At 34.3% G+C, this 15,773-nt stretch overlaps 1 protein-coding gene across 2 annotated transcripts in view; it reads left to right on the top strand.

The window, feature by feature from the left end:
- Znhit6 (zinc finger, HIT-type containing 6) overlaps window positions 1–15,773 on the top strand; it is a 50,069-nt gene that overhangs the window by 12,505 nt on the left and 21,791 nt on the right. For both annotated transcript variants that reach the window (XM_005385133.1, XM_005385135.1), the window contains exons 6-8: window positions 12,742–12,810; window positions 14,180–14,260; window positions 15,536–15,613. In XM_005385133.1, the coding sequence (XP_005385190.1) occupies window positions 12,742–12,810; window positions 14,180–14,260; window positions 15,536–15,613 (228 nt within the window). The remainder of the gene's footprint in view (window positions 1–12,741; window positions 12,811–14,179; window positions 14,261–15,535; window positions 15,614–15,773) is intronic.

Below are 15,773 nucleotides of genomic sequence, written 5' to 3' on the forward strand. Positions count from 1 at the left end.
ATTCAAGGGCAGTTTTTGTCTGAAAATATCTTTATTTCATTTATTTCTTTTTAATGGAAATATAGAAAAAATGTGCACACATCATTAGTGTACCGTGCTTGAGAATACAGTATTTTCCTAGCACCCCAGAATCTACCTCTGCCTCCCTCTATAGTTATCTCACTGACTTCAAACCTTATAGATTAGTTTTGCCTATTGAATTTTTTCTAATATTTTATGAAATTTTTCAAGCGTGAAATAGAAAGAATTTTGTAGTTAATAGCCATATGTTTGCCACTTGGATTCTGTCCTTAACATTGTGCTGCAGTGCTTTATTCCATATTTATCCTTTGGCTAACCAGTCTTTTTGGTGCACTCTGAGGTAAATGCAGACATCATTCAACTGATCCCTGAATATTTCTGCATCAAGTACACATTTATTGAGTTTTGACAAATATATACATGTGTATAACCCAGTCCCTGTGTATATATAGAACATTACATTATCACCACCTTAGATTTTACCTGGCTAGCTCTCCTTCTCTTTAGATATAATCTCTTCTAACCCCTCCCAAGATCTGCTCTGCTTGTTTTAAAGTTTTATATATTTGGAGTCTGATACCTCATGCTTACTTTTGAATGATAGTTTAGTTGCATATAACTTTAGTGTCAATAAGTTGACCCTTATTTTAATGCCAGTTTATTTTTTTGTTTGTTTTCTCATTTCTTTTACTACTATTGAGAACACTATTGTTCGGTTTTGGTTTTGGTTTTGGTTTTGTTGGGCTGTTTGTTGGTTTAGTTTGGTTTGGTTTGGTTTGGTTTGGTTTGGTTTGGTTTGGTTTGGTTTGGTTTGGTTTGGTTTGGTTTTCTTGAGACAGTCTCGCAGTGTAGACCAGGATGAGGCTGAACTCACTAGGTAGCCCAGGCTGGCCTCAAACTCAAGGTGATCCTCCTATCTGTCTTTGCCTGCTTCTATAAACATTTAAAATAAGCACTCACTGTACCACAAAGGAAAACAGGCAGGTCAGGAAAGCACTTTCTCACCTAACAGTTTTGCTATTTTGGACTCCCTGATAAGAATAACTATACATAGGAAAAAGGAAGTGATTGTCGTGCCTTTCTAATTTAAATGTATCTATATGAAATGACTACCAAAAATATTAAGTGAATAAAGATAGATGTAAAACCATGTTCATTGCATACGACCATTGTGTGAAAAATAAGATTCACATACATATATGCTTATACAGTAGTTTCTGTAGTCCATAGGTACACATTTCAAGACCTCCAAGGGGTTCCTGAAACTAATAAATAGTACTAGACTATATATACTATATTTTTATATATATAATCCATGGTAAAGTTTAACTGATAAATTAGGTACAATGAGAGATTAATAATAACAACAGTGATGAAATGGAATAGTTATAGCAAAATGCTGTAGTGAAAGGAGAATGTGGTTTCTCTCAGAATATCTCATGTACTGTATTCATTCTTGTGATGATGTGAGATGATACAGTGCCCACATGATGGGTAGATATGAAGTGCAATGCTTTCTGGTGCAACACATTGCTGTCAGTCAGAACATATTTTCTATCATGTCTCCTACTCACATACTTAATACCTGTCCATCTTAACTAAGCATGTACATACTCTGACCATAACTTGCGTAGTTTGATATATAACAGCAAAACTACCACAGATATCCTTTCCCTCAGTTTCATGGATAGATTTGTTCTTCTCCTAGATTCTAGCAATCATAACATATGATTTTTTCTTTGCTTAAGACAAGAACTTTTCCCTTTTTATTTAAAGGGGGCATTTTATAGCTGCTCATTGGCATGTCCAAATTGCCAGCGTTACTACTCCTGCACTTAGGGGCCATTATTTAGGAAAATAAGGACCACTTATTGAACACAAGTACTACAATACCGTAATAATTGGTCACAGTAGCTACTGTGATAGCTGCTCCCTGACTTATGGGTAGGCAGCATGTATGGGATGAATACACTGGACAAAGGGATGATTTTTACAGAAGGGCACAAGATTTCATCACTCAGAACAGTGAGTGGTTTAAAACTTACAAGTTGTTTACTGTTTTCATTTTCCATGTAGTATTGTCAGACCACAGTTTACCATAGATAATGAACCACAGCAAGTAAAAACAATGATTGGAAGGACTACTGTATTACAAAGTGAGAATAGTCGTTACCTTTAGAGAAGGTGTCTTTATGTTGCTGTAACAAAATGCCACAGACTGGTTAATTTTTAAAAGAAGTTTATTTGGGTTAGTGGTTCTAGGAGCTGGACGTATAAGAAGTAGTTAAAGGCAAATAGGGACAGGAGCCAGGTTTTGTGTTGTTTTATACCACATAAATACATGAATTTTGAATTTCATGTGTTTTTTTATCCATAGCTAACACTCTTAGTTGTGTTTAGTGTTTTGCTGGTAGAAGCCATCAGTATTCAAACTGGTGACTGTATTGTTCTTAGATAACACGTCTCATTTCATTTTTCTGCCTATTTTGGTCAGAGGTCAGTGGCATACAGAGGGAATATATTTCAGCTTGTCAGTTGGAAGAATGAATTGGACTGAGGGATCCCTCCCAGTAATCCTAGTTGAGTATTTCTTAACTGAATTGGTTGGAATTTTTTGGACTTGGGGATATGTGCATAGATTGTATCCATAGAGCATCCCTAATCTAAATATCCAAAATCTGAAATGCACCAAAATGACATTTAAAACGTTTTAAATGTTAGAACATTTTAGATTTTTGTATTGGGAACACTCAGCCTGTATCTCTAGATTAACTGTAGGCTCAAATGTTTTGCCTTCCCTTTTCCCCAGTTTGTCTCCACACAAACTCACGGTCCAGTTCTCCTCATTCTCCCACTTCCAGGTTAGAACTGCTGAGTTTTTAACTACTCAACCCATCTTTTCTACCTGGGTTCTTAACTCTGTATGCATTTCTTTTGTGTTTGCAAAATTAAGATAGAAGTATATTTATTACTGAACATCAGTGTAAATTAATATTTAAAAGCTCTAGTTCTGTTTTAGAAGCCAGCCACTAGATGTCCCTCTTGTAAAGAAATAACAAACCTTTTACAAATTGAAAAAAAAAATCTTTTTATTCTTTGTATATAATTAAAGCATTCTAATTATATTGCAACAGAATACCCATCAACCCCTTTATTAATGTCCGTAGCACTTTTTTCCTTAGTTATGTGGTAATCCACTTTGTAAAGGACAGGATTTTTATAAACATGGTATCTTTATAAACGGTATAAATTTGTACTTCGCTGCAAGTTGACTTTAGAAAAGAGCAAAGGAAAATGAAATGATGGGTTTAGCAGTTGTGGTCATAGAGAAACAAGTGGATTTGCAGTGAGATTTGGGAGATTACATAATAGGTGCTCAGTACAAACTTGTTGACTGATTGAAATGTTTAGCTCTGTGGTTTCTTTGCTATTACAGCTTTGGTATAGTTTGCTCGGAAAGATTTTAGAATAACAGCAAGGACTTAGGAAAACTGTGTGAAAGAATAAAAGCCCAATGATTCCCTTGTTGGACTTTTATTTACTGCAGCTATTCAGATGATGGTAGGGAGTTCCAGTGACAAAGCATCACCATGGGTGTACCTTTGCCCAGCAACAGAAAGCAGCACTATGGAAGTAGAAAACCAAACACTGGGTCATCTTAGAGTCCTGAGTGTGATTCACTTAGAGAGTTCTTCATGATAACATGCCTCTAGAGTATGTCCCTCTCCTTTCGTTTCTTTGACTATGGCATTGATTGGCTGTATTCATCTATGCAGACAGGCCCTCTTGTCTCACTCCGGACTATTGAGTGAACCCTGTGTTCTATCTCTACCTTTGGTATCTCCTCCCTTCAGTCACTTCTACACTGTGCTCCTAGGTACATCTTTATAAAACATGATTATGACGTAACAGTCACCCACTCAAAATATTAATGCTTCCATGCCCACAGTAGTCATTAGCTTAGAGATACCTTCGTTAGTCATAAGCAGAGTTGCCAGTTGAAATTGGTCATCTCATGTCCTGGCTTTGCAGTGTATAAAGTTCTCAGATGTGTGCCCCTTCCATGGGCTGAAATTACCATCTTCTTATCCCTGCATGTTATGGAATTGCTACCTTTCAGGCAATTAGAAACATCTATTTTAAGTGTTTCTCGTGAGTAGATAATGTGAGTCTTCTTGCGTATTTACTTGTTAAAAAAGGAATAACGGGTTATATTTTTGAATGTTTGTATTAAACATAGTAAAATTTAATCATATTGTGAAAGAGATTTCTTGGCAAGTTACTTTCTCTCTGCCTATTACTATATTGGTAAGGGAGAGAGACACTAATAGTGGCAGTTTTGTGTATAGTGGTTTTTAATTTAGAATCCATGTCAGAATTAACTGTGAGGCTGTTTCAGATGCAGATACCTAGGGCTGACCAACAGAGTTGCTACTTCATTGGCGTTAGGGCGTCTTTTTTATGAAAGCACCCACCAGGTGATTTTGATGCTTATTCCCATCTGAAAACGGTTGCATAAGGCACTGATTTAGTCTCAATTCAGTCAGTGGGAAGACAAGTTGGCAGACTCATAGAGCAATATGTATTTAATGATCTGAGGAAGTATCAGGAGGTGCAGTAGTAACAGTGGTGGGCTTGCTGCTCTTACCTTGAGGGAAGAGTCACGCGTTGAGAGCAGAGGACAGGAAAAAATTCCCAGGAAAGAGTAAGATTTGAACAGTTTTGGAAAGACAAGGAACAGTTTTTATGTCATACATTTTAATCGAGATGAAGGAAAAGGTGGTCTGGAGGTGAAACTACCACATGTAGAAGCACTGAGCCAGTTAGCACAAATAGATTAGCATTTCTAGACTCCAGGCCAGGCATCGGTGAGTGATGGGGACTGAAGAGAGGCCCCCTGTGCTGTGCCAGGAATTCTAGGTAGAATCATATTGCGATCAGAAAATCTTCCTGTTCCTACAAGTGATCCACATCCAAATATGACTCTCCATAATCTGGCTTCATTTGATTTCCTAGTGTATTCAACAAAATGGACCCACACTGTTCTTCCAAAATCCTGGAATGTCTTCCTATTTCCTAGCCATCTGTGAAAGTGCACATGACAGCTGATCTTTGCCCATGTCTTCTTCGACTGAGTTCTTATAGTGCATATTTTCTGCACAGTTAATGTGAAACAGATGCTGGTATTTAATACTGGTATTCATTGTTGTATGCATTTATCTGCTATCATTTCTATTCTAGTATTTTTTTCTGTGGGAGCTTCATTAGCATTTTGAAGTTGACATTTTTTGTTATATAGGACTCTGCCATGAATTACAGGAAGGCTAGCGTTCCTGGCCCCTACCTGATAATGTCTCTGTGTTTCCTGGTCTTAGAACACTCAGAACTGCCAGCCTGTTTGCAAATGCCTCTACTCCCTCCACCCCACCTTCAGCTGAGAACTGCTTTAAGTACTCAAGTATTTATCAGTTATTTGAAACAAAATGTTCTTTTTCATTTCAGTGTTCACCTGCTAGATCCATTTCTTAATATACTCTCAACTAAAGCCAATACCACATAGTTAACCTGTTTCCTATTATCATGTAGTACTAATTTTTAACAGGGCAAAATATATAAGTGGAACTTTTCAAAGTATTTTTATAATGATGTGAGACTTAAAATTGTGGTTTTCATTCGCCCAAATTCTAGTTATTTTAATCCATACTAAGTAACTAAACAGATCCTTTATGTTCATGCTTCCAAAAACACTATCATGATACTAATCCTCATAAAATAAGTTGCCTTTATTTTTGAAAGACTTTAAATTTTCATCTTAAAATAAATTTTAAAAGGTTAAATACCTATAAGTGAAGGATTAGGTAGATATTTCCTACATTTTTTTTTTCTTGAACAGTTTCAAATTAGGCTAGGTTTTCTTTAAGCTCTAAATTAAAATGAGATTTTATAGCTGACAGTGGAGAGGCTTTTTTCATGAGATTCCACCAGGTATTACTTGCTGCTTTCAGATGTCATTACAATTGACAATTTCAGTGTTCTTTTCCTTTTCTATTGCTTGTAAATCAAAGATGAAATCTAGTGAGAAAAAAGCCTTTAATCCCTATAATCAGTTAGAATGCTAAAATTTAGATTGCATGAAATAGGATTCCCATTTCAGACCAGCTTGAGGTATTATCAAAAGGGTACCTTGGCTCTCGTTACTGAATGCCCAAAAGAGGTAGGGTGGACTTCAGGGTTAATAAATAGAACAACTTGCTTGTTTCACCAAGAGCTCACTTTATTTCTGATTTTTTACTGGATCTTCTCATTGTTACCAGGATACTGATGGTAGCAATTTGAGTTACAGCACATATCCATAAGGAGTGCTTATCTCCTAGCAATACTGAACAGATCACAAGTTCAGCTATTTTTAAACTACTTAGGTCACCTGAGCCATTGTGTGCAGGAACATATATTAATCTTGTTAGGCCAGAGGCACCTACTCCTGGCGGGTAGGGATGGATCCATTCATTAAAATATGGTTATGGATTAGAAGGAATGGAATCAAGGGATTATTGCCATTGCAGTCAGAATGTCTATTTTTTAAAATTATTTTCAAATAAGAAAGCAAATATTTAAAATAAGAGCAGTGATACATTTAAATCATCAGTACAAAAAAATATATGGTTTATTATTGAACTTTTGTTTCTGGAAAGTTCATCATAGTATGGTAAATTATAGATTCTAGAATTACAGTACTCTGGCTTCAAGTAATGTACCAGCTTTGCCACTTCACAGCTGAATAAAGACCTTAGAGAAGTCACTTTCTTCATTCTACTTTAGGGATCTTATCTGTAAAATGAAATAATATTTACTTCATAGAGTCACAAGTATTAAGTGAGTTAATACAGGACTATTTAGAAACCTGCCTGTCATAAAAGCATTTTAATAAATTTTCCTTATTACTGTTGCTACTTGCTAGTATTCCCTGATTAAAGGACCTGTTGGTATTTTTTATAACCTTTTTGCTGTTTCTAATTTAATCGTATAATATTCTGAAAGTCAGACATGCGGAAAGACTAACATTAGCTTAGCTCAGGGAGTATCTGGTCTGTGTCCTATTGCTAGATCAGAACAACTGAGATCAGGTGATTTATAAAGAAAAGTTTATTTTCATGGCTATGGAGGCTGGAAAGTCTTAAGAGCATGGCACTGGCATCTAGTAGGGCTTCTTACTATATCCTAACATGGTGGAGTTGTAGCATGCTCTAGAGTTTGTTACCCAGTACTACCAAAAAAAGTTGACATAGTAGAGGGTGTTACATAGCAGGAGAGAGCACAGAGCAACCTGGCCAGAGAAAGCTCCCTCTTGTAACAAAGCCATACCCTAAAGGTCTATCAATACATTCATGGAAGCATCTGTGAAAGCAGAGCCCTCCATAGCCAGTCAACTCCCAAAGGTCCCATCTCTCAACACATTACATTGAGGACCAAGTTTCCAACACGTGAATTTTTGGAGGACATGTTCACACCATGGCATGGGCCCACTTAAATTTAAAAATCAGGAGTAGAAGTGTCAGACATATTTGAATTGACATGGTATGTCATTGTAATTCTGAAAAACAGTTAGGAACTTTCTCTTAATAAGTACCAACAAACACTAAAAGGTTAATGTCCAGAATATAATATGGCAGACACTGTAAGAGTTAAGTAACAGGATGATGGATTTCCCTCTAAACCTTCCATTCCACTCTTTAAAATTTTTATTGTACATTAACTATACAATAGAATCCATACTACTTACATACATTCAAGGCCTTTATAATATGATATTGATGCACATATCTACTTTTATCTCTAGCCATTAAGTACTAGTTTCCATGTAATGAGAGTTTGCTTATAAACTCCCAACAAAATATTTTCAGTTAAAGGCATTAAACTTCCAAATTCAGGACACTGAATGGAATGTAAAATTCTAACATTTTGATAATAGTAACAGTTTAAGTACTGTATTCTAAACTCTGGATATACTTACTCATTTAATCTTATGATACAGTCTTATTTTGCCAATTTTACTGAGAACACTGAGGCACAAAGAAATTGTCCCTTGCTCAAAAATCACATTAAGTGATTAAATTGTTAGACTAGGATTCAAACACAAGGTTCTCTTAATTTTTCCCCTATTCCACTTCTGAGCATTATAGTATATTAAGTATTCTTGCTGTGTAGGATATCAAGAGAATAGAGTCCTTTCATATGAAAATTATACAGTGGAAGGAAGAATGCATGGTACCCTAGATTGGTGTTTAATTCGTGGCTGTACAAAGAAGTTGGCATTGGCCTAGTACCCTGTCAGTTTCTGTCCTTAGTGCCTAGTGAGCCCTTAGTAATATTCTTTGAGTAAATGTTGGTTAATCAGTGTTGGAGTGGAATGAGAAATGGTGGGGTTTTTTTTTTAAAGAACAAGAATATTTGAGTTCATTTCAATTTTGTATTAGAAATTTTAGTTCTGAGAATTATGTAACTCAAAATTGGGATCTGTTTTTTAGAAAGGTACTTTTGAAACCATCAAAATAACTGGATATGTAACTCCAGTTCTTTCTGGGTAGTAGTTTCTAAAATACAAAGGGGACATTTAATAATTCTTATAAGGAAATATTTTTAAGTTTAGAAAAAATGTTAGAATTCTTTCTATCATGTCTTTCACTGTGGAAAAAAAAACTTTGCAGATTATAAAAAATAACAAGTCATTATGTGGAAGTCATTTAATGTAGATGTGTTCTTGAGTAAATCATCTTTTTTACTGTGTCAAGAAATAACTATAATTAAAAATTTGGGACATACTTTCATACTTGTAGATACATGGTATATAACCCTATATTTCATTTATTTATTTATTTATTTATTTGGTTTTGGTTTTTCTCCAGTACCGGGAACTGAACTCACGACCTTGCGCTTGCCAGGCGGGCGCTTTGCCGCTGAGCTAAATCCCCAGCCCCTGTAACCCTATATTTCAAATATAGATACTGTAATTCAACATACACATTTTTCTACATCGCTGCATATAACATCAGTGCATAGTAGCATGACCAGTAATAGTGATGCATTCAGAATAATAATAAATATTTAAATCTCTATCCCAGTGTTTTCAAAGAGTAATTTCTACCTCTCAGGGACATTGGCAATATCTAGGAGTATTTTTAGTTATTTGGAAATATTTCCATTCTTGAGAAAGTAGAGATGCATGGGGCACAATGACATTATTGTAGTTCTGTCTTTTTTGTATAGCTGCTTAACATATATTGTATATAGCTACATAATTCATTTAATCAACTTTCTGATGACATACATTTAGGTTGTTTCTAATTTTTTCCTATTATAAAATGTAGTGTAGTGTGTATTTTGTACATATTTTAATAGTGTGCATTTTGCCCAGTGTACTTGTACCACTTTATTCAATGGAGTGTCCTTTTCACCACACTTCTCTAATACAGTTTTTAAAACATCTCTATAAAATCTGATAGGTAAAACTGTTTCATTTTTTAATGAATTTGAACATCTTATTGTAACATGATAGCAGTACCACTGGAAAGCAGCTGATAACTTTTCATTTTCATGTTTCATGGGATTCTGGTAGTGTTTCAGATATTACAAATGGCAATTTTAAGTCATGAAGTCAGAAGAATAATTGAGTATATGTGCATAGGACCCCTCTTCCCAAATATACCATCATCCCCATACATTTTTTTGCAACTGTGAATTATCCTTAACAGTTTCTAGTAAGCAAGAGTTGGTAAATGAGTAGCCTGTGTAACTCACTTAAAAGTAGGTGTAAAATAGTATTATTTCCTTCATTTAATATATGTGCTGTCTGTTTCTCACTTTTTTTCATTATCACATTCCAGGTGCCCTTTGAGACACTTTTATAGTTGTCTCCCCTGCAGTATTTTGATACCATAATATCTAAACTGTTGTTGGCCCTTCAGAGACTAGGTTTTGCCCACATGGGGGTAATACTGCCCCCATTAAGAGTGCATTGTTTGTGTGTGTATGTGCAAGCATCCTTGTATTGATGTTTGGGGTAGGTGCGGGAAAAGTTTTGCTGTAAACAAATAGGGTTTCATGGGACTCAGAGAAGGAATCATTGTTTCTGTTACTTTATCAGTTGTCCAGAAGGTAGCATTAGGTTTAAAAATTGCTACCATTACTTCACCAGTCTGTTTTCAAACTAAAGTATGCCTTGGAGAGTACCTAGTCACGTAGAATATTCTAGACACAGTATTTTCATTCTTTAGAAAGTTGATATGCCAAAGGCACAGTGACATTAATTGATAGCACTTGTTGAATTTAGGAAACAGTAGCATTAGAGGTAATATTAAATGTTCAGACCTATATCCTAATGGTTTTTACACAGTGATCTTGCCTCCCAGGGGCCATTTGCACTGTCTGCGAGCATTTTTAGTTGTCAGAACTGGGAGAGGGTTGTTACTGGGATCTGATGGGTGGAGGTCCAGAATGCTTCATATCCTGTAGTGCGGAGAGCAGCCCCCTCCCCTGATAACAGCTGTCTGACCTAAGATGTCTATACTGCTGAGTTTCAGAAACCTTGAGCTATCCTAGTGATTGTACTCCGTAGAATCTATCTGTGAAAAATAATCAAAATAATGTTTCTGGGATTTGGGTGTATGTATAATTTTTTTAAGTAGGTTATGATGTATAATTTTGGAAAATTAGAAATTCTTTAAGTCTCAGGAAGAGATTTGATTGCCCATGTCAAAACTTACTTTGAATTTCAGAAACATTAAAGAATTGGAAGCTACTTTACAGAAAACTAACTTACTCATTTTAGCAGGTCTTTATAAATACCCGTTCACTTCCCATTCCCTACTGTGGATGAAGGTGCAGTGCAAAAGGTCATCAACTGTATGAACAAATTTTTATTTTCTAGAAGAAATAATGTGTCTCAAAAATATGATAATATGGAAATGGATTAAATCTGAGTAGAATAGTGAAAGCTGTTTATCCTCTTTATTTTCTTTGTTTTTAAAGTACTGCAAGATGACATTTTAAAAGTAAATGAACTTTTCAAATTTGTTCATGTTTGAACTGAGGCTAAGTATAGAAAGATTTTTGTAATAGTCGTAATTTATACACAATAAAATACTAAATGACTTCATTATAATCACAACTAGTTAACTACAGCAAAAAAATTCCTTCCAAGGGCTTTTTCTCATTTTGTGATTGGAATGTTAAGTGCCTTGTGAAGGTATTCAGGGTCTACTGAATGTTAAGAAAGGTGAATGGTTCTCAAAATTACTCAAGCAATGAGTAGAGATAATTACGATTTACAATTCTGCAAGGTGAACACATTGGGCTCCCTTTTCCCCCCTGTAAGTTAACATGGGAAAATAAATACATTTTTAAAGCATTTTTGTGCATTAAAATAAAAAACTATCTTATTTCTTAAAAAGAAATATGGCATCTCTTGGCTTTTTATAGTGAGATTATGTTATATGCCTGTTTCACAGATAAAGAACATTGCAAGGGGTTTTGTTTAGGAAGAATTATTTATTGAAAACTACTAACTGCTTTGTGATCAAAAAATTTTTTAAGTTCTTTTCCTTTGAGGCTTTAGACATCCGGTCTTTAGTAAAGGGTGCTTTTTGACTTTTATTTGTAAAAAGTTTCTTCTGTAAGTGGTACTGTCAACATAAGCATAATCATATTTCTCTCTAGCTCTTGTCAGAAACTATCTCACTATTTAAGAAAACTGTCATTCTGATATGTGATAACCTAAAAGAAATTTTACTTGACACAAATTTTACTTGGGTCATTATCTTCTAATAAAGATATTGACTAAATTGTATACATGTTTGTTGGAAGATAATACTACCAGGCTATATTATAAGAAAGTTATTTTAAATTTAGGGAACATACCACTAAAGGGTAGGTTTCCAGAAGACACTGATCATGGCTTGGAGGAGTTGCTGCCAACCGTAGCAGGTTGTTAAAAATTTCTTCTAAGACAGGAAAACATTGTATAAAACCATCATGTAGTGAAGGCATTTAAGTATCTGTAGTGGTTCAATGTTTTGAAAGTTAGATTTATTTTTTTAAGGAAATACTGTTTAGTGTGACTACATTTAAGTATTAAACAGGACATGTGGTCATTTTTCTAAAATCAAGCATTTAGTTCATTGTTACTGTTGATTCTATATCAACCAAAGTTTAGACCTCAAGGCAAAGGAACTTAGCTCAGAGTGCGTTTTGCTTAGCAACCGGCTTGTTGTCTACTGTTTTGCTACTGAATGCACGTACTCATGCCTCAGAAGTATATCTGCAGCCAGCTGGACTCCACTGGACAATACTTCATTCACCTAATTTCCAGACTAGTCAGGCAAAGACATCAGCTCATTGTATTTAGTCATGAGGAAATTTATTTGTAAATTTCAAGGAGTAGCACATTGATCTCAAAAGCCCCCGAACGATGAGAAATTCTCTTCTAATTCAGGAATGTGAAGTCCTTGCAATTCAGAAATGCTTCACTTTTTTTTCTCTTAACACTTGCAAGGACAATATTGTGTCAAAAACATAGCTTCTGAAATCCTAGAAAAAAGTAAATAGGTCTTAATAGCAAAAATATTCGAAAATCTAACTTTAGAATTATCTCAGAAAATTCAGGAAGCTTGATTTGTATTCAGACTTTTATTATCCACCTTGATTTTCACATATTTTCCCTTTTAGAAAACAACAGTTTTGTTGGCACGTGAAGCTGCTGTTTCCTCAAAGTCAAGCTGAGTACATAGAAAAGAGGTATAGTGTCACCAGTCTCCTTAAAACTGACTATTTTTATTTTAAGGCTCTGTAATTAAACTTAAGTAAGTGTATGTCAGTGGTAGAATAAGTTGTGGTTATAGGCACACAAAGAAAATGAAGCAATGCTGAAGATAAATGAACTATAGCTATGCTTATCAATGACCAAGCAGAAATAACAAGAAAAAAAATTAAAACCTAAAGCATACAATATGACTGTTTTTAAATGTGAAAAGAAAGAAAAATAACCCTCCCAACCCTAAATAGTGTACTTTTTAGAAGTACCTACAAAGGTGGGAGAACTCTGTTGGAAATGATTAACAGAAAAATCCTGACAATTATTTGAGCAGGGGAAGCACATATTAAGGAGAAGGATGTAAGAAAAATTGGCTAAAAATATTGTTTTTCAGGCAGAGTAGTTATATAGGAAATGAAAAATAATCCAAAGTCTATTCAGAAGTTATTACTGTTAACACTGTAGTGTATTCCTTGGAAAGTACATTATTTTATGCATATGCTTTCTTTGGAATTAATTTGCATAGTTTGTTGTCTTTTTCATATTAAGAACATTATCAAGTATCATTTTAAAAGTTTAATGACTATGTATTATTTAAGTCCTTAAGTTGCAAAAAATTTAAAATTGCTATTTAATATATTTAGCATAAAGTCTATCCACATTATAGGTACTGTCCTCTTTTACTAACTGCCGCATGAGTTTTAGTGAAGAACTTTGTTAACTGAAGTTGATACCACGCTAGAAACAAAGGAATTGTTTTCTAGAGGGGACTGTGTAGCCAATAGTATAAACTAATATGTATAAATGATTGAGAAAAGTTATTTTAAAATTATCTTTAATTTATTTGTGTAGCTTTATATACATTAAAATACTGCATGCATAGAACACAGTTGAAAAACTTTAAATACTTTGTTTCCAGGAAAATTAGTATCAACTCTTTAATGTGGTATTATGATTTAGAATGAATAAACTTTAACACGCATTAAAATTAGCATCATCTGAAACCTTCCTTCAGATTTTGTTTTCTTTTGTTTTTGCAAGTAGCAAATACATTTCATCATGTCCTCTTCATGTTTGAGCACAGGTGTATGTTAAAAGAGGCTTCATATTTTTTATAGTTGATTTATACAGAACTTTTCAAAATGGTTTTTAAGATCTTGTTAAGTGCACCCAAGAAGTCTTTTTGAGCTTTGAGTAATATTTTGCTTGAAAGGATGTTATATTTTGCCAAGAGTAAAGTAAAAGATCTTTGTTCAGTTATTTAAATCAAAAAAGCCACAACATTTAATAATTCTAAGTTAATAGCGTTAGTAGCACAGTACAAATAATAATCTTTTTTTCTTTGTTGGAAAGAGTACCAGATGATAAAACTATTAATGAAATTCTAAAAACTTACATTGATCCTGAAAAGTCTGATCCTGTAATTCGTCAAAGGTAAGTTTCAAAAATCTTGTAACTGTCTGAGGTTGTAATTAAAATGTTGAAGTATTTTAGGTACATACTTATTATGGAAAGCAGTGCTAATTCATTTAATCCCCACAGTAACAGCATGGTAGACCATTATTAGACCCATGTTACAGATGTGGAAACTGACCTTTAAAGTGTTTAAGGAACCTCATGAAACTAATAAAAAGGGAAGCTGGGATTCAAACCCAAGCAGTCCAGAGTCAAAGTCTGCCCTCTTAACCCTTAAACTAAACTGCTTTTCAAGTTGAGCTAAAAACTGGAAAGTAAGATTTTCCAAGTAGTTGTTAAAGACAGGAAATCCTATTTCAGCCAAGTCTTCATAGAACTAAGTAAGGTACATTTTACCTCCCGTCCAGAAGTACACCATGGACAAAAGTGGTTAACATAGCATAGTGGAAAATTTCAGTCATGGATATATGAGTTAAAATAGCTAGCTCTGTCCCTTATTAACTATTTGATCAAGAGTATATTACTTAACTTCCTGGCTTTTAATAGTTCCACCAGTGAAATGAGAGTGGCAGTACCTACTAGATAGAGTTGTTTTTGAAGTTTAAGAGAAATAGCATGTTAAAAGTTCCTAGTACAAGGCAGTAGATAGTAGGCAGTGCTCAAAAAGAGAAGTGTTATTGGAGTATGAGTTATTCACGCTCCTGGACAGAAACCCAGTTGACTCCACTGTATTTTCACCAAATGGTACCTACTGGGGCTATGAATGCTTGGTTTGGTTTCAGAGTAACCTGGTGTTTAAAATTTAAACTCTGTGGATTCTAAATGTTTTATCCGATCCAGTTACAGTTAAATCTCATTTTTCAGCATTTTATAAACAGTATTGCCTAGACTGATCCAAACCTATGTCAGAAATCAAAGTGTGTCTTTGAGATAGCTATGATAATTGAGTTTCTTTCCTTCTAACCGATAATCTTGGTGTTATCATTCGGTATATACTTGGCAGTAAAACAAAATCCCGGTCACTAATTTGGGTGCATTTTTTAAATAAGTATGTGAAAGAGCTGATTAATTTGCTGAAATAGATTTTTTTTTTTAATTTAAGATGAACAGAAAGAAGAAAGGTAATTCTTTTTTCAGATCCTTGGTTAGAAAATATCTTTACCTTCTTTCTGATGCTTGTGTAGATCCATTTCAGTTTTATTGGTTGTTTATAAATGCTTACTCTTTATAAGACTATCTTCAAATATACTAAAAATCAGTTTTACTTCCTGCAATATGATGCTTTTATTTCAGGTTGAAAGCCTACATTCACTGTCAGACCAGCATCCAGATTTTAATGAAGGTTGAAAATATGCAGCAAAATTTAGTAAGGTAAAACTGTTTCCTTCCTCATTTCTTTTTTTTTTTTTTTTTTTTATTTTAAAGATAAAGGAGGGAAACATTAACAGACATACAACATTTTACAACATATCACAAGCCCAATACAGACAATACAGAGTTACAAACAAGGTGACAGGAAATTAACAATGGT

Source organism: Chinchilla lanigera, unplaced genomic scaffold (genome assembly GCF_000276665.1).
Source record: "Chinchilla lanigera isolate Chin_1 unplaced genomic scaffold, ChiLan1.0 scaffold00022, whole genome shotgun sequence".
NCBI lineage: Eukaryota > Metazoa > Chordata > Mammalia > Rodentia > Chinchillidae > Chinchilla > Chinchilla lanigera.